We start from the raw sequence: 22777 nt of genomic DNA, 5'->3' as shown, positions 1-22777 counted from the left end.
GGAAGGTATATGGTGCGATTGTAATGCTGAGTAGTGATGTCCTGGGTTTTTTATTATCAGTTAAATTTCATTCAACCTGATAATATTTTCTGTATGATGCAAAACATCCTAGATATATAGTTAGTTTTGAATCACCATATATACTGCATAGAGTTGTGCTTGCAGCATCTAGCTGTAATTTTAATATTGTATCAGAACTACATATATTGGAGAGAATCTCATGAAAGGTCCACAGGATTCCGTACCATTTTTGCAACTTCCTGTAAGGTCTGTTTTCAATATAAATAGCAGGGAGGAGGTGGAAGGTGACATTAACACCTACAAGTGGCATTGAGACCAGGGAAATAGAGATCATTTTCTGAAAAGCAAAACAATGCCAGCCAGCTTTGCCTGGAAAGGAAAATTGCATTCCTAGGCCCCAGAACACAGAGCAAGAGGTGTGCAGGAACAGACAGCACAAGCTCCAGGAGGGAGGTGGCGTGTTTGTGAAAAAGAGGGCAAAGCTGGTAAATGGAGACATAGGTTGCAGCACAATTTACAAGTATCCTTAATATCCAGCTGTACGAAGTGAGTGCATTGTAGGTAGCAAGACGTCATGGCGTAGGGTGAACAAGGACACGGCATTGTGAGCGGCATTAGGAAGCAGACCCTGGGCAAGGTCCAGAGTGGGCTGAAGTGGGCAGAGACAGGGACAGACACACCAAGGGGCCAGGACCCAGGCATCCTGGCCAGGCTCGCCCTGGGGTGGATGAGGAAAGACAAGATAGAAGTCAGTCCCGGACCGAATCGGGGACCCCAAGACCGGAAGTGGATGGGATGGGGGCCCATTTCATTCTGCCCAGTGTTTGTGACGTGTGTGAGGCCAGGGCCACTGTGGGTCGCAGACAGCGTGCAGATGTCATGCGTGTGAGGCTGAGCTTGGGTGTGCAGTCAGGCTGGGTCTGCAGGGTGAGGGTGGGCACAAGGGGAGACGGAGGATGGGGTGGGAGCCCCCGAGGGTGCAGGGAGTCCAGGATGCGGGAAGCAGCTCTGCACTTTGTCCTCTGGTTCAGAGCCTGCCACCCCTTGTCACTCCTCCACCGCCCTCCCATCCACTTCCGTAACAACGCCCGCCACGCGTTGTCAAGGCAGATGCAGATGCACCTCACCCACCATAGCAACCAGCTCCCAGAGCCCCGGCAATGGGAAAGGATGGGAAGATTGCTCCCTGTCCAAATGGCTACTGGCACCCTCGCCAGGCACACAGAAGGTCATCCCTGCAATTAACTCTGATTGCAGGTTCTCAAAATAGTGCCCTGGTTTAGCTGTCAGCTCCCAGCGCTTACGGCATCTGCTGAGAATTGCAGGCCTCAGCCCTTGTCTCTGGGGGCCACTTGCTTCGAAGGACTTTTCTTTGGTTGGAGGCAGAGGATGCTTCAGATCAGTAGCAAAATTTCTTGGATCTCCCTGGAGGATCCAGCTGCCCATTTCAGAGTGACGCTTGGCTTCGAATGGTGGGCACCTTCATCCCCTCGGAAAAGAGAGGCAGTGGAGAAAGCAATTGCTCCATGGGCAACCCTGGCAGCCGTCTGAGGTTTGCTGCCATTTCCTGTGACCGTGGAGTGCGCTGATTTAGCCCAGAGGTGGAGCCTGTGCCATAGATATCCCTGCAGGCTGAGACGCGTCATTTCAGCCTTTGTCACAAAGACGAGGATGCTGCATTGCTCAAATCCCAATCGGGGATATTTCTTAATAGGAATTTAAACTCTAGCCATGAAGCACATGTTATTTTGTTAAAAGCAAAATGCTTTATTTTTCCACTTATACAAATAATATGTATTTATTATCAAAGATTCATACAAATCAGAAATAATGCCAAAAGTGGTTTGGAGCTGGGTGTGGTGGCACAGGCTTGTAATCCCAGCACTCAGGAGGCTGAGGCAGGAGGACCAGCGAGAGTTCAAGGCCAGCCTGGGCTACATAGTGGGACCTTTTCTCCAAAACAAAAGAAAAAGAAAAGAAAAAGGAAGTACAGTGGTACCTCAGTTCACAAACTTAATTTGTTTTTCTGACTCTGGAAAGATGGCCACATTCATGTACATGCAGGAAAGATAGCACAGTCGAGTTTGTTACCCACTGCAGAGTTCACAAACAAAAATAAAATTTTGCCAAATGCTTCTTTCTGTTTGTAAACCAAATTGCTCACAAACCAAGGCACCACTGTAAATATTACCTATTATTCACTTCTCAGTGCATAGACAGTCTTTTAACACATTTTAATTTTTAGCCCTCCCTATTGATACAGAGATGTATTTACACAAAAAGAAACAGGCTAGGTGACAGAGGGAGAGAAAAGTTCATAAACATACTTTTTAAGAACAAAAATCTTTCTATTCAATTCAGTTGATAATATCTCATGGGTATTGCTCTGAAGCGAGCCCTGTGCCCTGCAGTGTCCACATGTTGAAGCTCTAGCTCCCACGCACCATGTTTGGAGTCAGGGCCTGTAGGCAGTGATTAAGCTAAAACAGCTCATAAGGGTGGGGTCCTAATCGTGTGTCCTTATAAGAAAAGGAGATCAGAGCACACCTGTGATCCCAGCACCTGGGAGACGAAGGCAGGAGGACTGCAAGTTCAAGCCCAGCCTGGGCATCTTAGTGACTCAGTGCAAGGCTGTCAAAATCATAAAATACACTGGGGTGCAGCTCAGTATAAAGACCCTGGTTCAGTCCCCAGCAACAAGAAAACAAGGAGGAGATCCAGATCCAGATGCCCAGAGGGATGGAGCTGAGGACAGAAAGGGAAGAGACACTCTGCAAACCCAGGAGCCACATGTGCACATGCACGTGTATCCATTGTGCGCACACAAAAAGTGTGCACACACACAAGTCACACGTGCTAACACCGGCACGCACCTGTGCACGCCTGTGCACGCACAGAGGCCCCCCTATCAGCCTGTGCAGTCCCTCTGTGGCAAATCCACTCAGTGCCTGTTTCCTGGGAAGCAAGCAGACAGCGGCCCCTTTCTTCAGGTCACATTAGCAGGGTTCAGGGCTGCAATGCCCCAGTCTCCCCTGTTAGCCTGTGCTGTCAGTTTTAGGTGATACGATGAATATGTCCCGAATTCGCTAACGTTTACTAATGCCTGTATTAGTTTATCTTATTTACCAAATTCACCAGAATTTCCTTTGGAGCCTTGGAAGTGTGAAGCTGACCTTTCAGTGTGTTTCTTGGCTGCCCGGCTTTATTTAAAACCACACCGCAGGTTGTGACCTGAAAAGCCCCTGGGGCCAGTCGCCCTCACACTGTTCCCCTTTCTCGAGGTGCAGATCCGAGAAGCTCCCGGGCCCGGAGCGCTGCACAGTCCGGGGAGCCGGTCCTGGGCTGCAGGCCCTACGGGAGGCCCGGGGCAGATGGGGGCGTGGACGTGTAACCATGGCAGAGCTGAACTGGAGCAGCTCTTCCGGCTCTGGGCCCTGTCCTCAGCCTGCGCAGCTCTGCCCCTGGACACGCCCACGGTCCTCACACCCACCGCACTCTAGTCCCGAGGGCCTCCTCCAACGATCTCGGGCCGTGCTGGCACCGCGGTTCTGAGCAAATCAGCAGCACGGGCTGCTGTGCTACTGCTGTTTTTCACAATCACCTTGGAGAACGGGTAGCGTCTCCTCAGTTGGAAGGTCACACCCTCCGGCTGCACCTAAGGAAACCCCGTGTAAATGACCAGGGTCCACACACCAGAAGGTGCACAGTGGCCTGGTATCCACCATCGAATGTGGCTACCACTCAAATAAAGAAATTGTAGAATATTCACATAAAGGAATATCATACAACAATGAAAAACTGTAGGTGCCGTTTATATATTGTGGGCATTGTACAAATGCACACAAAATGAAAGATACCGTATGATGTTATCTTAGAAGTACTTCCAAGACAGGCAAAGTGAAACTAAATTGCTTATGAATTCATGCACAATGGTAAAAGTATAGGCTACATGGATCAAAATTTTGGATCCACTGTTTACAAGCTGTGTGAATTTGAATAAAAGACAGCCTCTCTGAGCCTCAATTTCTGTGCCCATAAAATTGGTGTAGTAATAATCCCTACCTGCTAAGGTTGCTGTAAAGATGAACAGCTGATACATTTCTCCACAGTGTGCAATAGCCGTTAGCCATCAGCATCGTTGTTACATGAGTTGTTTCTAGAAGGGCATTTTATGTCTTTGACACCACATGGACAAATGACCAAGGTGTGCAGAAAAGAAATGATGCAAATCCTGATGGTCAAACAAAAATATGCATGCACCCCAAGCAAGCAAATGGGAACCTACGTTCCGTGGCTGCATAAAGAGAGCACTGTGCAAAATGAAAATGGATCAGAGTGGAGACCAAGGAGTCAGAGTGACTTCAAGGACCAGGCAGAATTTCAGAAATTAAGTTACAGTGGGGATCGTGGACTCGAAGATGGGATGAACGTCCAGGGTATTGGCCCTTCTTGGACAGGAATCCTAAGGTAGAAGAAACCCCTGGGACACCTTGAGAGGTGCTAAGGCCCCGCTGTCAATTCCAGGAGCTGCGCTCCACTACGGTAGCTGCTGCACAGAAATGTGGGGGCCCTGACCACCAGCTGTGGTGCTAACGAGGGTGGCAGGTCACCGGCTCCCGCCTCTCCAGGACACCGCTGTGGATGTAAAACACCTGCTCAGAAGTTAAATCACGACTTGGACCTAACTACTCTGTCCCCGAGCCACTTGGGAATGGCCAGTGCTGTTTCCATGGAAACTGCTTGCTGTCTGATAACCAGATCAGAATGCTTGATGGGGAGGCTGGAGGAAATTGACTTCCAGGCTTCAAGGAGCTGCTGGTGGCTCGGGGTCCGATGCTCATGTTTCTCGTGTCCTCCCCTGGCCGCCTTGCAGCACCTGGGACGTGATGGCCAGCTTCTCTGGGTGAGGGGTGGCTTCTAAGGCAGAAGCCACGGTCGTTTTATCTCATCTCAGAGGGAGGCATCACCACTTCTGCCACGTTCCATTGTTCCTGTGGACTGGCGATGCCGAGCCCTGTGACAGGGAGCTCACAGGGTCTGAGTTCCAGGGGAGGACTGCTGGGGTCATCTCAGGGACTGGCCAGCACACTGTGCATAATCTTTTAAACTAATATTCTGGACCTCACTCATCCAATTTCATGATGACACATTCTGTTTTCTTACAGTTTTTCATTCACTATCACTGTTGGGAGACAAATTCATTTTTACTTATATTTACTTTTTTCCTACCTGATTATTTAGGAAGATTTCTTTTTCCTTTTTTTTTTTGGTACTGGGGATCGAACCCGGGACCTTGCACTTTCCAGGCAGGTGGCGGAACCACTGAGCTAAATCCCTGGCCCTTTAGGAAGATTTCTTATTGAGCAAAATAGAGCATTAGGTACGTGGACAGACAAGAAAGGAAAACAGGAAGAAATGGCCTGTCTGTCCCCATGAAAACCAAGGGGGAAACGCTGTGTAATAGCCTCTGGTTAATATTCATGGTTGTCACACAGAAGGAAGCCACCTTCTTCCGATCATGAGGCCAGACACAACTTCGGAATGAACACAGCAGAGCCCTAAGCCTTCTCTGCTTTGCCCTGACGGCTTTAGTCTTGTCAGGAGGCCCTGGCAGTGCTGCCAGGGTGTGGGAATGTTGGCCTCTTGTTAAAGCTTAACGTCAAACACAGCCGACTTTTGCTCGGAAACACGTATTTGATTAATGGCTATAATCAAAGTAACTTCATTATGTAAGCATGATAACCCAGCCGAGAAGATATTTTGGTACGTGCTAAGAACTTATTAATTCCTGGTTGGAGAAATCATTTTCTTGATAGGGATTAGAGCTGCCCAGTAGGCAGCCTCACTTGTTAAAACTTTCATGAACAATAAGTGTTTGAGCAGGAGGAGTTTCTGATTCTGCAGCTGTGATGACTGCTCTCTCAGCGGGGCCCCTCTTCAGCGCCCTCCGTGGGCTCCCCCAGCACAAGCGCACTGCTCCTCCTCAGAGCCCAGGAGGCTCCAGGCCCCATTGTTCTGACAGATGAGGACCCGGAAATGAAACCGAGGCACGGAGACCCCAGCCAGGGAAAAGCCATTTGGCCTTGCATGGTGGAAGGAGAAGCGCGAAAAGCACGCAATCCATTTCCCCAGCGAAGCTCTTTCTGTAGACTTTCTACAGAGTTGTTGCCTGGAGCAGCCATCATAGCTGCATTGTTCACAATACCAGAAAGCAAAAGCAGCCAGCGTCCGTTAGAGGTGATGAGTTAAAGAGGGGGAGCCCCATCCTTGCACTGGAATGTTATTCAGGCTTCACGAAGAAGCCAGTTCTTACAGAGGCTGCAGTGTGCATGAAACCCCAAGATGTTATGTTGGGTGAAGTGAACCAGTCAAAAAACGACAAACACTGTCCAAAGCCCCTTCTGTGAGGGCCCTGGAGTGGTCAGGTCCATGGAGACAGGAAGCATATGGCAGATGATGCCAGGCTGGGGGTCGGAGGGAGGATGGAGTTAGTGTTGGAGGATTACCCAAGTTTACTTGGGAAGATGAAAAGGTTTGGGGAGTGGATTGGGGTGAATATGCTTCATAGCACCTAAAGTGATTAAAATGGCAAAAATTTATGTTGTTTTTCTGTCCAAATAAATCACAAATGCTGAGGAGAACAAGCGTTGTTTGCGGCGGCTAGGGAGGTGCTACCATGGGACCCTCATTGGCCTCCAGATGAGGTGAGGAACAGGACCCCCAAGTGTGACCAAGGCAGTGTGGAGAGGCCGACCACACAGCGCCGCTGTTGACCGGAGCGGGACTGCCCCTTCCGCTGTGGACACCTGTGCCTCTGTGGGCAGGGCCTGTGCAGGCAGGGGAGCAGAGAAGGGGGTGCTGCTCCCACCCCATTTTCAAGGTTACACCGGTCAGGTCCAAGTCTCACCCAAGAGACAGCTGCCCGGGCTCTCCTGAGTCCCCACAAGGGCAACGAAGGTGACCGGGCTGTTGGTTCCTCCCAGAAATAGCGGTGGCTGCATGGCAGGGGCTGTGGTCACTGTGATCCACCCCGACACTGCACCCGGGGTATGTCCCCGGCTGCCATCTTAGTTCCCGGTAACTGTGTCTGAGATTGTGTGTCGCACTGCATTCTGGGGGACGGGGAGCAATAGTATGGTGTGGGGCCTGGGTTCCCGTGCCATGGCCCTTCCCAGGAGGCGGTCTCTGCCGCTGTCCGCTGCCCTAGACCTCCGCCTCCCGCCTCCCGCCTCTCGCGCACAGCAGCGATGGCCACCCGCTGCCCCTTGGGTCAGTGCGGAGAGTGCCAGGGTCGGACCCTGGGTAACGTTCTGGAGCAGGTCGGGGAGGTCGAAGAGGATGGCCACTGGGGTGGGCCACTGGGTACCCAGCGTGTCCCGGTGCCCTTATGAGCTGCAGGCTGCGTCATGGGTGCCTGGGAGGCTCAGGACGGGGCCAGCCAGTGTGTCCATGCCTGGCGGTGACACCAAGTTGAAAACAGAAACTGCCTCGGTCCGTGGGCAGAGAGAGACCGCAGAAGCAGGAAGACAGCTTTATGTTTTAGAACATAAATGCGATGGCTCCTTTCCTGCTCTTGGACAAAGAGCTCCGTGTTTTCACTTTGCTCTGGGGCCTGTGCATGACATAGCTGGACTCGCCTGCAACATCCCACCAGCACGCCGTGGGCTCGCAGGAGAGAGCTTGGGGTCCTCGCTTGCAGGTTACGAACGGGGCTGTCAGTATGGAAGGGGAGCCCCTCAATGGACTCAGTCCCAGACTGAGGGTTCCCAGGGATTCCAGGCCTTGAAAACAGCCAGGCAGATGGACAGACACCCTTGTGGTCAGACACTGTGCCCGTGGGCCAGCTGCCACCTCTTCTGCTGGGTTCGGAAGAAGGCTTTACATCCGAGACCAGAAGACCTGGGTTCTCTTTCTAGATCTTTCTTTGAGCTGGCTGTAGGCTGATTTCTTTCCCTGGTCCTGTTTTATTAATGGAGTGAAGAGTTCTCTTCTCTACTGAGAGCACATTTCCTGCTATGAGATCACACCTGTGACAGTGACCTGCACTTAGAGGGTACAGAGGGACAGATGCATGCATTTTGGGGGTGGTGTGAACATTGTTTGGCTCTCCAGGCCCAACCAGAAGGAAGGAAGGAAGGAAGGAGGGGAGGGGAGGGAGAGTCATCAACTCAGGGATTAATGAAGATTGCATTTCTGGTGACTTTAAAAAAAACAAACTTATGCTAGACAAGAACAGAGCTTTGGGCAGGGGTAGAAGCGAGCTATAAGGGGGATAAATCTGTAGTCTGCCACCCTCATGCCTTCCCATACTGTTTACTTCCTTAGAAATGAAGGAGAAAGGGGAGATGTCCAGTATGAAATTAATCTTCAAATTCTTTTCTATTCTGGTCTTTATTTTTGCCCCTTCAAAGCAGGTGTTTGACGTCTGTTTCCCCTTCGACCATCTGCAGACTTGTCTGTTAATACACCCTTCATTGCAGTGAATCTGGGGCAGTGTTATTTTGCTGTCTCTCTGATGTAGCACAATTTAGTCTACTTAAACTTATAAATATGTGATGGGTTGTTTTTATGGGAAGGATTTCTGCCATGAGAGGTTGGTGTGTGGATCAAATCACGTGCAGTACAGGAAACATTCCTAGCATGCAGTCAGCATTCACGGAAGTTAGCTGTTAATTTTCTGATGAAACCATGAGTGAAAGAGAGAGCAACCAGAGAAACAAAAGAGAAAGAGCGAGCAAGGGAGGACTAAAGAAAAAGAAAAGGAAGGAGGAAGGAAGGGAAGACTGGAAAAAGAGGGAGGGAGCAAAAGAGAAAGGAAAAGGAAAAGATTTTCAGAACTGGAAAACGTTTTGGGGAACACGGGGTTGAGTTAGTTCAGCCTAGGCCATATGCCAGGACCAGTTGGAAACTAAATAAATCCAGGAGTGAGCCCCAGCCCTGGAGAGGGAGCCAACTGGCCCGGGGATGGGGCCTGGGCCTATGGGATCCAAGTTCCCCAGTGATTCTGCTTCTGAGGTGCAGCCCAGGCTGAAGCCATCCCATTCCTGCCCAGCTCCCAGAGTCAGAGGGGACAGCAAGGCCAGGGCAGCACCGGGCCCTGCCCACTCAGTGCCGTGTGAGGTTGGGGTCCTGCCCCTCTGCCAGGCCCCTTCTCACTCCTCCTTGGACCTGACTCATGGCAGAGGGGCCCTGTCCTAACCCGATGGTCGCCAGATCCCACGTCACATCCTGTCCCGAGCAGGCCTCAGACACAACGCGGAGCAGGACGAGGCTCCCGAGGTCTTGGCCCCAGCAGCAGGGCAAGAGGATGGTTGCTACCCCAGGACCTGGCCTCTGAGGCCCCTGCTGACCCCACATTCCCCAAGGCAACCTGAGCAGTGAATAATGGGAATTATATAGTCAGTGAATTTGATTTACTGATGAAATCACCGAGCAAATAACTGTGGTTCAGGTCTGTGCAGGACGGTGTTACTTGTGGATCCAAGCAGCGACTGGGATCTACAGCTCTCTGATGTTCTTAGGTTTGAAGTTTTTTCAGAATAAAATGTTAAAGGGCTGCAAAAAGCAGTAGTTGAAGAAGTAGCTTTAAAAATGTGTCCATGCCTCAGCCCCCCCCCCCTCGCCTTCCCACCTGGAAACTCTGGGAGCCTCGGGTGCCCAGCTTGGGCATTGGCCCATCCTTGTTGCCTCCCTGGTGGAGTTGGTGGACAGATGGAGGGGCTTCCCCGGACTTACGGAGGCTCTGGGCAGGTGGGGATGGGACAGGCGGCCACCCTTTCTGTCTACAAGAGTGACAGCTTCTGGACAGGCCCTGTTCAAGTCTGCTGGCAGCTGGGTCATGCATCTGGGACCCTGATTCGGAGCTTCTTCCCATGTGCCCTGACTCTGTGAAGCAGGGGCTCGATCCGGTAAGCCTGACAGGAAGCTTGTCTCATTGAGGTCAATCTAGTCTCCATGGTGGAGTTAAGTCATGAAATACAGCACACCATCCTCCAAAGTAGAGCTCTGATCACCGAATAGCAATTGGCATGGAGGGGAAGGATAAAGAAAACCAGCTTCTCGAGTCTGTCGGTCCCAGTGGCGTCCCTGCACCCACTGTTGCCAATCACTGGGGTCTGGGCGACGTCACAGGCTGCCAATTGAGCAGAGACGCTCTCCGCAGCCACGGGCAGCAGATCTGCTCCAGCTTCAAGCCTCAGAGTGCTGAGAGGCGGCTCGGTGTCATAGGGAGGAAGCTCACACACCAATGCAGCATGGCATACGCAGTGCCTCCTCCACGGGCCACCGTGTGGGACAGACACCCGGCTCCGAGTTGGGACTGTGCCTCTGGCCTCTCCTGGCTTGATACAAATCCCTGTTAAATCCCCCGTCAGAAATCCCTGCAGGGGGCTGCTGCGCCCACTTGTCTCTGGTGCTTGGGACTGTGACAGGTGAGAAGGTCAGGCCTTGGTACCTTAGCACTGCAGAGAAGCCAGTGGGATGAGGGTTCCTTTTTTAAACAAATCCCTCTGACCTTTCCGTCAAAGGGCTGAAAATGCCTGCTTAGGACATGAGACAGGGACCAGCAGAGCAGTTCCAACCAAGTTCATCAGACAGAATTGAGAAACGCTCATCATCGAGGGCAGAGTGAATGAGGATGAGGTCACATCCCAGTGAGGAAGGACCCCAGGACAGGCCCTGCAGCCCAGGTGTCTCCCAGAGAACACAGAAAATTGCATGTGAGACCGTTTTTCAAGAAAGGAAACAGGAGAAAACAAACAAGTCATCAAAGCAGCAATGCCCTTTGGAGCTCAGTTCTGCCCTTTGTCTGAGACTCTAGGAAATTGCATTTGGGGAAAGAAACCTCCCCGACCATTGGGCCCCCCAGGGCCCCCCAGAGAGGACAGAAACCTTTACTTCAAACTGCCTGACTGTCCCTGGACGCTCACTGAAGCACTGCCACCCCCGCCACGGAGGAAATCTGCATTTGTTTTGTCCTTCCACTTGACGGATTTGGTTTCCTTTTCACAAACCCAGGGAACCTGCACCTCCCCTGGAGATGCCCAGGACTCTGAGGCATAAAGCGCAGGTTGATTTCCAGAACACAGCTTTGCAACTAGTTTCTGCCAAGCCCAGGGTGTTGCAGGAGCCCGGGTCCTGAAGGAATCGGAGCAGGACCATTATACGTGGTCTTCCTGGTTCTGGCTCCAGTTCCCCAGAGATGTAAGTTGTGTTCTTCTTGGGCCATCAACAGTTTTGTGGTTGAGCTCTTTTGTAGCCTTAGTATCTCCAGTTGCCATAGCTTAGGCCTTAGGAGGGAAGACATCTTAATTAGTGGATTTGAGCCCCAAAAGAAGGAAGGAAAGCAGCTCTGGGCTCCTCTGTTGTGTCAGCCACATGGCAGGCTGGGGTCCGTGCCGCTAGTGGGCACCCAGCAGGAAAAAAAATGGCGCTTAGCCACCTAAGGTTCCTCCGTGACAAAGGTGAGCGACAACACACCTGCCCCCTCACCTTGGACTCTGAATCTTAACAGCTCCTCTCCCTTCCTGTTCTATCCTTAACCTTCTCACCTAGAGAATGCAAGACAGTGTGTGCTGCCACTAGATAAACAGTGCAGCAATTTCTCAAAATGTTAAGCATGGGATTCCTGTGTGATGCAGTAAATCCGATAGGAATGTACCCAGGAAAAATCCGCACAGCATCTCCTGTGTAAATGTTCACAGCAGAATGATTCGCACTAACCAGAGAGGAAGCACTCCAGAGGTGCACAAAGGGTGAACAGAGAAACAAAATGCGGTGCATCATGCGATGGAATATTGTTAGGCAGTAAAAAGGAAGCAAAAAAGGGAAGATGGTACTGAAATAGACTACAGTGTGGCTGAACCTTGGGAGCATTGTGCTTAGTGAAAAAAGTCCAAAAAGTTAGGCAAAAAGAATAACTATAATCTCATTGATAGGACATGTCTAGAAAAGTCAATGTAAGGACAGGATGTAGGTTCCTGAATGCCTGAACTTGGGGTAGAAAATGGAAGGGGTATAAATGGGCAAGAGGAATCTTCTAGATGTAATGCATATTCTGTAAATGCAGTCATGGGTATTCAACTCTGTATGGTGGTTCTAGGGAGAAAGAGAGAGAGAGAGAGAGGCCATGCACATATATATACTCAGGTTGAGGAGCACCCCTTAAAATGCCCATTTGTCTGAGGCCTCAGGCCATGGCCATTGGGGAATAGGATTGTTGCAGCTGTCATTCATCAACATGCAAACATGCCACATTCAGGCCAGTCCGCATCTCCATTAATAATAACCTCAAAGACTGTATTTCCACATAAAGTTGTATTCCAAGGTTTCAGAAAGACATGAATTTTTGGCGAGGGATGCAGATGTGAGCTTGACCTTAGAAATAAGGGAGGGCCTTTATTCCTGTGATTGAGGGACTGGGGTAAAAAGTAGGAAAAAATATAGATTTGCTTTGGCTATTTTTCAAATCTTCCTGGTCTGTTGGGAAACATCTCATTCCTTCCTCGCATTCTTAAAATACCTTTTAAAAGCACATGCTTAGTTATTCCAGGAGTCTGTACATGACCACTGTACCACCAGAAGTCCCGGCGGCAGGCGGTTTTCTCTTGTGTTTTTCAGTTTTGCTTTGTAAGCATGCATTCAGCAGAGTCTTACGGGAGAATCCGGGGGGCTGGCGGGAAGGCCGGTCCCCCCGAGGGTGTTGTTTGCTTTTGCTAAGTTCCTGGGGCCTGTTACCAATTTAGAGTCATTCTGCATTCATTCTTTGGCGTGAATTTCACTCTAAACCTATGTCAAGTCAGGCTGGTTACAAATGTGCAGGGGAGGCATTTTCTTCTACATTCATAACACAAGCCAAAACGATTTGCTTCTCCTTTGCCATTTGTGTTTCTTTGTTCTTATTTTGTCTTGATTTTGATTGTTTATGCCCTTGCTCTCAGAAAGAGTCCTTTGAGGAGCCTGGGTGTGGACGTCTGACGTTTAATCCCAGGCCTCTCAGGACATCTGAGTGGCAGCTTCGGCCATCTGGCTTTCCAGCAGCCACTGCTGGGCCTGGCCTCTGTGTGTTCTCTCCCTGTTTTGTGAACTTGGAGCGCAATCAGGAAGGGGTTTGATTTCCAGGTATTTATGGAGTGGGGGCCTCATGCCATCTGCCACCAAGAACGGAAGTCTCCAGATTAGTTAGGGTGGAGGAAAGGAAGCCCGGGAAGCCTCACAGCAAAAGGAGGCTGGGGTGAGCTTCCCTGCCGGATGTGTTGAAGGACGGGTAGGTGCGGGGCGCCAGGGGACTGGTTCAGATTTGCAGGGTTATAGCAGCTGTGAGAGGTGAGCAGGGTGAGAAGTCATTACGGGGCAGGGTGACAACATCAGGGCCCACTGAGTGACTAAGCATGGAGGTTTCATCCCATGCTTGCAACAATAGCAACGCAGACAATTGTAAGGAGGAATGTCATTTTTCATGCTAAATCTTTCCAGACTGAACAGCAAGGACAGTCATTTTCCACGCCTTCTCGGGGACGTGGGCCACAGCCCTGACCCAATCCACCCTCACAGATTGGGATGGGAGAGAGAGGGCGCCCCCACGGACGCAAAGCCCCAGGCATCTCCCGGGGCTCCTTTGGTCACTTTCGTCTCTCTGCCACTTTCTCTTCCTGTTCCTCACGATTCTTGCTCCGCAGTTTCTGAGGAGCTTTTACTGCAGACAGAGCTGCCCCTGAGAGCGCGCTGGCTGAGTGTGGTGGGGGTCTCGGCCCCTTGCTGAGTGAGTGTGGTCTGTGGTTTTCCAGTCCCCGCGATGATCACGTCCTACCCCAACACCACCCTGGCCACCCAGGGCCAGAGGAAGGAGATGAGCTGCACGGCCCACGGCGAGAAGCCCATCATCGTCCGCTGGGAGAAGGAGGACAGGATCATCAACCCCGAGATGGCCCGCTACCTCGTGTCCACCAAGGAAGCGGGCGAGGAGGTGATGTCCACACTGCAGGTAAATGCATGGCTGCCGTCGGGCCAAGGCAGACTTTATCAGGAGAATGAATTGTCCTCTCACACTCGCCCGGCTCATGAAGGTGATAAACCGCAAATAACCTGCCGGAATTTATTGGTGAGGCTCCACTTCCCTTCCCTTTATGCAACAGAGATTGCAGAGGAGCCTTCAAGTAGAGCTTTATTGTAAGTGTTATTAAGAGTAACATTATTATGAACACAGCAGGGAACCCAACTGCAATAAACTGCTGAAAGTAGGGTTCTTTTCATGACAGTTAATCCTGGAGGAAAGGAAGCTTCTGCTGTGCAAGCTTTAATTTCCTACAAAAGAAAAATTGAGCTGGGCATGGTGGCACACACCTGTAATCCCAGCACTCCAGGAGGCCGGGCCAGGGGGTCACAAGTTGGGGCCTGGCCAGAGCAACTTAGGTAGAGCTTGGCTGGAAATGTTTTAAAAGGGCTGTGGATGTAGCTCAGTATGAAGGCCCTGGATTCAGTCCTTAGCACTGCTTGGGATGGGCTTTGAGACAGAAAGTACTACAGCAGAAAATATTTTTTCCATGGAAAAATACAATGTGAAAAATTCCGTCATTAATATAGGAATCACAGAGGCTGGTTTGACATGCTGAATCCTTACCTTGTTAGCACTACTGGTAATTAAATGAGCAATGGCTTCCCTGGGGGAGGGGGTGTGTTGTAGCACACGCATGGAAAACCCCAAAAGGCCCAGATGTGGAACCCTGGAAACCACTCCATCCAAGGCTCCAGGCTTGGAGGAGAAGCCTGACCCCGAGGCGCGCTGTGCTGGTCCAAGCCCTGATTGCAGTGCCGCCCCAGGATCCACAGAGAATTGTTCCAGGGCCTCACAGATGCCAACATGCAGCCGTGCTGAGGGCTCTGTGTAGCATGTCATGGTGTTTGCCTAGAGCTCACACGCATCCTCCCGTATGCTTTAACCCATCTTTAGAGTACTAATGATGCCTATTCCAGGGTGGATGCGCTATAGTCGTTGCAGTTCATCGATTGGGGAACAAGGTCAGGGAAAGCTCTGCATATGTCCCGTGCGATGCAGTCTCCCCTGAATGCTTCACGCAGTTGGTTTCTTGTGTGGGTGCAGAAGCCCTGGGTTCAGAGGCCTGGCTGTGTTTATGGGTCCGTTTCTTGAGGCGTGCTTGCTTTGGGCGCTCTGAAGGTTTCCCGTGAGAGGAAAGAGAGAACACGATGTAAATGTGGGTCTAGCTGCCAACCTGACCACTGCATGCCACACCCGTCACACATGTGATTAAGGAGCTCACGGCTGACACGGCGCGTGTGCATCAGACTCACCCAGCTGCACACTCACGATCGCAGCCGGGATGTGCCTCCAGGGGCGTGTGCCGTGTGTGTGTGTGTGTGTGTGTGCACACGTGCGTCTGTGTACATGCTGCCGGTGAGCCGGGGCTGTAGGAAGGGTGTGTGGGCACCTTTCACAGCCCGAGCCGTCCCTATTGATCTCTGGCTCCACCACCCTGAGTTGGTGAATTTCTTTCTGCTTCCTGCCCAGATTTTGCCCACGGTGAGAGAAGACTCTGGCTTCTTCTCCTGCCATGCTATCAACTCTTACGGGGAGGACCGTGGCATAATCCAGCTCACAGTGCAAGGTAGGAAGGAGACAGCAGGCCACATGAGGACAAGGACTGTGTGGCAGCCCCAGGCACCGGCTGGCCCTGGCCACTGGGGATCCTGCCACCTGCTCAGAACACGCCACAGTGCGGGAGGTCGGTGCGAAGGCGGCATTTTGACTCCAGCCCCTCATCTCAGAGTGCAGCCTGGAAACACAGGGAACAGAGCCTTCCGGGGAACCGGCAGGGAGGAGGTGGTGGGATGCAGACAGTGCCAAGCTCAGGGCGGCCTTTCTCCGTCCAGCATAGGAGTCATATAGACAGCTGGAAGGGAAGGGAATATTCCCATCTAGGGCCAAAACACGCTCTGCACTGGAGATCCCAGCAGGACAGGGACATTGAGGTCCTCGGGTCGGGTCCGCTCCGTGAGCACTGGGAAGGCCAGAAGTCTCCAAAAAGTGGAATCGCTCCTCCCTAGATGTGACTGGAAGAGAATAAATGCTTCCAAGGAAGCTGTGACCGTCACTGTGGGACGCTGACAGGTGGCGCGCGCGTGGCACACTCTGGGCTGCACTAACCCGTGTTTCTGTCACCGGCACAGAGCCCCCAGACCCTCCTGAGATCGAGATCAAAGACGTGAAAGCACGCACAATCACGCTCAGGTGGACCATGGGCTTCGACGGGAACAGCCCCATCACCGGCTACGACATTGAATGCAAAAATAAATCAGGTAAGTCCTTTATTGCCTCCAGCTTTATTTCTGCCTCAAAAAGTGTGTTCCTCTTTCTCTTTCCTTTGTGTTTTTGTCCATGAGAGCGCACCTCCTGGAGTACAAAGCTCAGGGCCCGCTTGCTTTGCACAAGGGTGTCCAGGTTTCCCGCGCCCCTTTCCTAGCAAGCAGCCAGGACCTCAGTCTGGCTCCCCACAGCCCCAGACGCGTCCTGTCCCCTGTGACCTGGGGGCAGCTACTGGCAAAACCAAGCCCCCCGCCCTTGTGACCTTTTCTACCTCGAGGCTTTGCCCCTTTCCCCTCCCACTTCCCCAGCCGAGTGACTGCCCTGTGGCCCTAGTTCAGCACATGGAGTTCGGGGCTCTGTGCCAGAAGTCTGTCATAGCCTGTGGAGACTGTGCATTGCCAAAGGCCACCCCTGCCCCTCGGGCAGCTGGCTCCTCAGCAGCCGCCTGGAAATGCCACCCCACCGGCCGGGAATGCTCACTGCACTGCCACCCGTGCCCAGAACTAGTCAGCTGTGCCCGCTGGATGCCTGTCTTCTGGAACCCTGTGATGTGTCCAGGGAGCGTAGAATAGCACGCATGGCCTCTGTTGAAAATACTGGTGTGTCTCCTAAAAGATAGGAGGAAAGAAAGCAAGCCCTGTCCACATGCGAATGGCTAACACAATTCTTGGAAGCCACAGCAGTGGCCTTATTTTTTGCTTTCTGAGCACTGGCCTTTACTTGAGATTACCCTGCCATGACCAATTTGGTGTCATCTGAGCTGAGCTGTAGGAATGAATCAAGCTCAAGGAGTCTGGGAGAAAGCAGGTCCCGAAGGAGGGACATTTCATTAAGAGCATGCTGAAGGCGGACCAGGAACAGGGTAGTGGGGTTGCAGAGAGAGGCAGAGGGCTGGCCAGGAGGAGTCTGGAGGGCAGAACGAGGAGACGAAAAGGAGATGCATCCAGTGACGCACAGTGGTTTAAAAAGAGAGTCTGAGACACCTGGGTTGGACGGGCACATAAGGAGATACCCCCCAGAAAGGGCAGCGGGACCCCAAGGGGCACCGTCACTGGCCAAGTGGTAGAGCCAGCACCAAGCTCACGGGGACCCAGTGACTTGGCTGAGCCCACCCAAGACGGTGCTGACCCAAGCAGGGGCTTTGGAGCCAGAATAAACGGACCCCACGTGGCAGGGGGCGTGGCCTATCCTCCCCTTGGCAAGCACTGGGACTGCCCATACCCTGGGGAGTGGGGTCACAGTCCCCAGGGAGGGCCCCGGATGCTGAGACCTGGCCTGTCCTGGGCCTGCTGCTGGCCTGGCTTCTTCCCAGAGACCCCTCCCTCCTTGGCCCCAGCTGTCCTGTGCTCCGAGGGCTGCATCTCGAGTTGGTCCTAGCAGGCCCCATAACCTAGACTCGCACGTGCACCTCTGTACACATGAATCCGTGTGTGTCCCCTCTACCAGCCCACATGCTTTCTGGGGGCCCCTGGGCCTGGTAGATCCGTTCCAACTTCCGACCAGTTTTTCAGGACCTAAGGCTCTTGCTATCTGGTGAACGCTCGCTAAGAAGGGAATAAAACCTCTTACTCATTGCAGTGCACATCCAGCATCCAATAGGAGGGGCCATTCTGTCTCCGCTCACTGCTTGCTCACCACTTAAGAAACCTCAGCGCACACCCTCCACACACCCATACTTTTCTGCAAGGCTGCCGAAGGCAAAGGCTCCTAAATCTTGTGCCTTTGGATCCCAGGCCCCTAGCACACTGTCTGGCATGGAAAAAATGTATAGGTTGAATTTACACGCAATTAAAATCTAAAAATTGTGCACAACAGCGGCAGCATCTTGAAGTGTAGAAACGATCAGGATCCACATAACCAGGTAGAAAAGCTGCTGCCCGTTCTCCGAGCACTGTCAATAGCAAGAACCTCGTTCTCCACTGTGGGGCCAGGGCTGGTGTGAGGCTGAGGGATTTATGGAGCCTGGAGCAGCACTTGAAGGAGCCAGGGAGAAGCCTGGGGGAGAAGGCCAGGGACAGGCGGGCTGACTCCGTGGCTGAGGTCTGCACCAGGGGCCTGCAGAACTGTGTCCCTCCAGGCTAGGAAGACCCGGGAGGAAGGAGCCACACTGCTCTCAGGGCAGAAGGGGTGTGTTGTTCACATCTTCCTGGACTAGTTGATTCCTTAGTAAGTTTGAGGGGGGTAAAAATTGTAATCATCATTTTAGCGAATGCAGTTTGTGGGCTGGGCGCCTAGAAAACAGGGCCTTCAAGCTACAGTTTCCAGGTCTTCTGTCCAGGAAACCCTCCCCGACCACCTGTCCCCTCCTCTACCATAGTGTCCTCTGCACCTTCGACACTGCTCGGGCCCAGGACTGTTTAGTTAGCGTCTACCCCTGCTGAACAGTCGTCCCCTGGGGGCCTGAGTGGCCACTGAGGACAGGGACTGCCCAGCCCGGTGTCCTGCAGACCACTCGCACTCATGCCAGACCTCAGCACACGGTAGCTGAAAGGCTGACTCTCTGCCCTTGTTAAAGGCCATGTTGCATTCGTCCCCACCGAGATGCTTTCTTCTATTTCCTGTCAGCTGGCTCCAGATGCAAAATATTAGCAACACATTACAGGGCTTCCTGCTCCTAGCATCGCCCAGGCTGGTACAGCCCCAAAGACAGGAAGCGCGATTCCACCTCCAGCAGCTACAACCCTTACAGTTTTCCCTCAGTGCCACCAGAGTGTTCTGAGTGCTCCAGTGGCCCTCGTCCCACCCTGGGCCCTCTGGGCTCACCCCCCAGTGCCCAGGACTCAAACACAGATGTGCGGCCTTGGTTTTCAATTTGCCAGGAGAAACGTGGCCTCCCAGGTCCCTCTCCTGCCCTCTCCTGTGACCATCTCCTGCTCACTCTGGCCACAACACAAGGGCGGAAGCCCAGCGTCCCCTTCCCGTTCCTCAGCCTGCAGCTTGCTGTCTCTGCTTCCTCTTTCCCTTCTTTGGGAAGGCTCTGTCTCCTTTCCTGGTGCCTCACGGGTCTCTGACAGTGTCAGCTCCGGCGTCCTGGGATGTCACCCTGCTGTGGGAGGGACGGCAGGCTCGCCTGTGCAGGCCGAAGCTGTCCCCAGCCTTCTCCTCTCCGGAGCTTCCGCCCACCCACTCCTGCACGCCCAAGCACTGTCTCCCCAGCTGAGGCCGCTTCGGTGGCAGGGCTTCCCCTGTGTCCCTGTGTCACTGCTCTGGGCCTGGGCCCCCTTCACTCTAAACCTGCCTCGCACTCCTGCCTCAGAATTTCCGCTCGCCCACACACCCACATGCGCTGCTCTGTGGCCTCTTACAGCCTCTCTTCAGAGCGGCCGCACTCTGACCTTCGTCCTTGACAGCTGTGTGCTGTGGACTCGAGGGCTGCCTCTGAGCTGGGGCCCGCTCACCGGACCTGTGGGCACCCTGCTGTTCCTCCCATGGGTACTCAGGGTTGTAGAAACAGCAGTGAGCTAGCTCTCAGCTCTCCACCCTCTCCTCCCATGGGGCTCTCCAGGGCATGGCTGGAAACCCTGCCTACTTTTCAATAAACACTGCTTGCGACTCCTTTCCAAACCAGGCCACGAGTCTGACCCCCGTGGCCCTCCCAGGCTTACTTCCTGCAAACCCATACATGGAAAAACTACCCACTACCAAAATTCCCCTTTTGTACCCAACCAAGCTATTTCTCTGCCCTGCTCCTCCTTATCAGAAAGCCAAGCCAAGAGCTCGTCAGAGGTTGTTCTCGAGCACATCAGACCTCGGGCAGTCAACAGAAATGCTGACATCCAACTCATTGAGCATTGTCAGAGACCCAGCAAATGTCTTCTGCTGCAGGAAAAGGACTTTGAACTTGGGGTCATTCGGGTGGGGTCAGATCCGAGTCCCGCTTCTTGCCCAGTGCAGGGGAGGGCCTGAGCTCCTTGACTTTCACACTGAAAATAAAAATCCCTGCATTGGCTGTGAGAATTGGATCAAGTATGACATCCTTCCCAGCTGTCTGTCCGTCGTGTGATCCGGGCACCACTGAAGTAGCATGTCAGACATCCCTGAAGATTCCACTGTGCTGCCCACTTGGGGATCACAGACCCCACACCGTGCGAGGCGAGGCACAGCACCCCAGGTGGGAGGAGGCAATTGCACATCGAACTGTAATACATCGGAACGATGTGGGTGGACAGACTTCCTAGAAGATGCGCCTGGAGATGTAGGAGTCCATGGAGGCGAGTTGGAGTGGGAGTGTTTGGAGGAGGCCGCAGACCAGAAGGGACGAGAGTGGCTCTGTGGGGACATCTGACAGGCCCGCTGGCCCGGGGGTGGGCACGGTCTGCAAACACAGCCAATGCAGCATCAAGGAGTCACTCCGGGAGTCCCTCTGAGAAGGAAACTATTCTGGAGGCGTGGGCCGGCCCAGAGGAACTGCAGGGGCTGGAGCTGAGCTCTTGGGACAGCATGATGCAGAGCTGGCCCTTCCCCGCGTTGGTCCGCATGGGCTCGGATGGTGGGAGCAGGCAGTGGGCACTCGGCCGTGTGCAGCTTCTGGCTCCCGGCCTGGTCCACGCCCAGACTGGGCCGGCCACACCTGCAGTGCAGACACCTGGGCCTTCCACAGCCTGCGAGTCCTTGAACTTCCCCAGCTCCCGCGCGGAGCCCTTGCCCAGCACAAGCGGCTTATCGCAGGCTTCTGTGCCACGTGCAGGGCCAGCCTCCTCCCGGGCGTCCCCAGCATCTTCTTCTGAAGACCTGGCTTCCTCTCTGGAGGACAGGCCCATGTTTATGTGCCTTTCCGTTGACAGAGACCTTTTCCCACATTCTCCTCCTCCGCGTCATGCCGCTCTGGCCCGCATCTTCTCTTCTCCGGCATTGTTCCTCACCTCCAGCCCTCTGGACACAGGGGAGCTTGCTTCTCCCTGCAGTATCTGCACCCCACGGAGCGAGAGCTCTCCGCCACAGTCCTGATGTCACACACTTGTCCTTCGAGTCTCTGAAGTCTCTTGAAATCATGTCTCTGTGGGACAGAGCAGCTCCCTGCCGCGCTCCTCGCCAGTGTGACAAGTGCGTGGCCCGTTCCCACGGCCCTGAGCCCCGAGGATTCCCACCCGCCTTCGCCCATGAGGCGCACGTGCATCCCTGGCCACTCCTGCCAGGCTGTGCCATGTGGGCACTGAGCACGGGGTGTGGCGAGGGCCGTTCTGTGCCCTTGTGGCACCTAAGGCAGCAGGGCCAGCAGGGTACCCTGGAAGGACTCGAGTTCTGTGGAGCATCCTAGGAGGGGACCGGGGAGTGGGGCCTCAGAAAGTGTCACCCCCACCACTGTCCTGGCGGCTCCCTCTCCTTCCACACCAGCGCCCCCTTACAACCCCTCCCCAGCCAACAGCTGCCCAGACCAGCGGAGAACCACTCTGCACCCTGACCCTGGTGGAAGTGCCCGCCTGCGCAGTCCCAGCCTGGTGCCGCCCCTCACACCAGGAAGGAGCCACTGACCTCCAGATTAGCTGTGGTTGAAATGCAATGCCAAAAACAAAGGAGTGGGCGGGGGCTGACTGATTTCCAAAAATTGGACTTGATAAACGCTGTTGGTTAGCAGTGATCCTCCTGGTGGATCCTCCTGGTTAGGAGTGATCCTCTCGGCTTTGTGTGGAGCTGTTTCACCCCCTGCGGCTGCAGGTGTGGCCAGGTGTGGCATGTCCGCAGGCCCAAGGGTGTTAGCAGGCAGACCGGGTCCCAGACACAGGGTGTCTCAGGGCTACGGCCAGTGGGTGCTGCCTGGGCTCCCCACTTGCTCCATCCCTGGTTTCCCTGGCTCGCCCCTCCCAGAAAGCAGCTCCCCGAAGCCCCAAGCTCCTGCGGTGTGGACATTCACGTGGGATTTCCCGCCCCTCTGCTGGCCGGTGTGCCAGCCAGTGGGGAACATTGCATTGCAAAAACTAATCTCACTGGTTGTAACTTTTTCCTTCTTTCCTTCTTTCTTTCTTTTTAAAATTCCTGCTGTGAACTGTCAAAGGCAGAGGAAAAAAACTCACCTCTCTATCTCTTCTTTTTTGAAAAACAAAACCCAAAAGACTCCTGGGATTCTGCTCAGAGAACCAAAGATGTTTCCCCTCAGCTGAACTCGGCCACCATCATTGATATCCACCCTTCCTCCACCTACAGCATCCGCATGTACGCCAAGAACCGGATCGGCAAGAGCGAGCCCAGCAACGAGCTCACCATCACGGCAGACGAGGCCGGTAGGTGGGGGCCGGGGCTCCGGCGGCAGGCAGACCCCTGCCCAGCGGGTGGGCTGTGCTCCACCGGGTCGCCAGCGTGCCATCTTCCCACCCCAGGTGCTGCTCCGAGGCAAGGCAGGCTCACAGTCAGGCACAGCTCAGGGTCCCGCCCTTTCCCCACCTCTGGGTGCATGGAAGCCACCCAGCAGGAGGACCACGCAAGACCCAGTGTGGGCAGGAA

General features: G+C 53.5%; 1 protein-coding gene across 4 annotated transcripts in view; it reads left to right on the top strand.

Annotated features, from left to right (window-relative positions):
- Nucleotides 1–22777, top strand: part of Dscam (DS cell adhesion molecule) — a 589901-nt gene that overhangs the window by 459148 nt on the left and 107976 nt on the right. For all 4 annotated transcript variants that reach the window (XM_087211193.1, XM_004842472.3, XM_087211196.1 and 1 more), the window contains 4 exons: nucleotides 13806–14002; nucleotides 15545–15641; nucleotides 16204–16332; nucleotides 22390–22557. In XM_087211193.1, the coding sequence (XP_087067319.1) occupies nucleotides 13806–14002; nucleotides 15545–15641; nucleotides 16204–16332; nucleotides 22390–22557 (591 nt within the window). The remainder of the gene's footprint in view (nucleotides 1–13805; nucleotides 14003–15544; nucleotides 15642–16203; nucleotides 16333–22389; nucleotides 22558–22777) is intronic.

This window comes from Heterocephalus glaber, unplaced genomic scaffold (assembly GCF_053883595.1).
Source record: "Heterocephalus glaber isolate CG9 unplaced genomic scaffold, H.glaber_assembly_v1.0 deba00000122, whole genome shotgun sequence".
NCBI classification, from domain to species: Eukaryota; Metazoa; Chordata; class Mammalia; order Rodentia; family Bathyergidae; genus Heterocephalus; species Heterocephalus glaber.
This window is presented reverse-complemented; position numbering and strand designations above follow the sequence as displayed.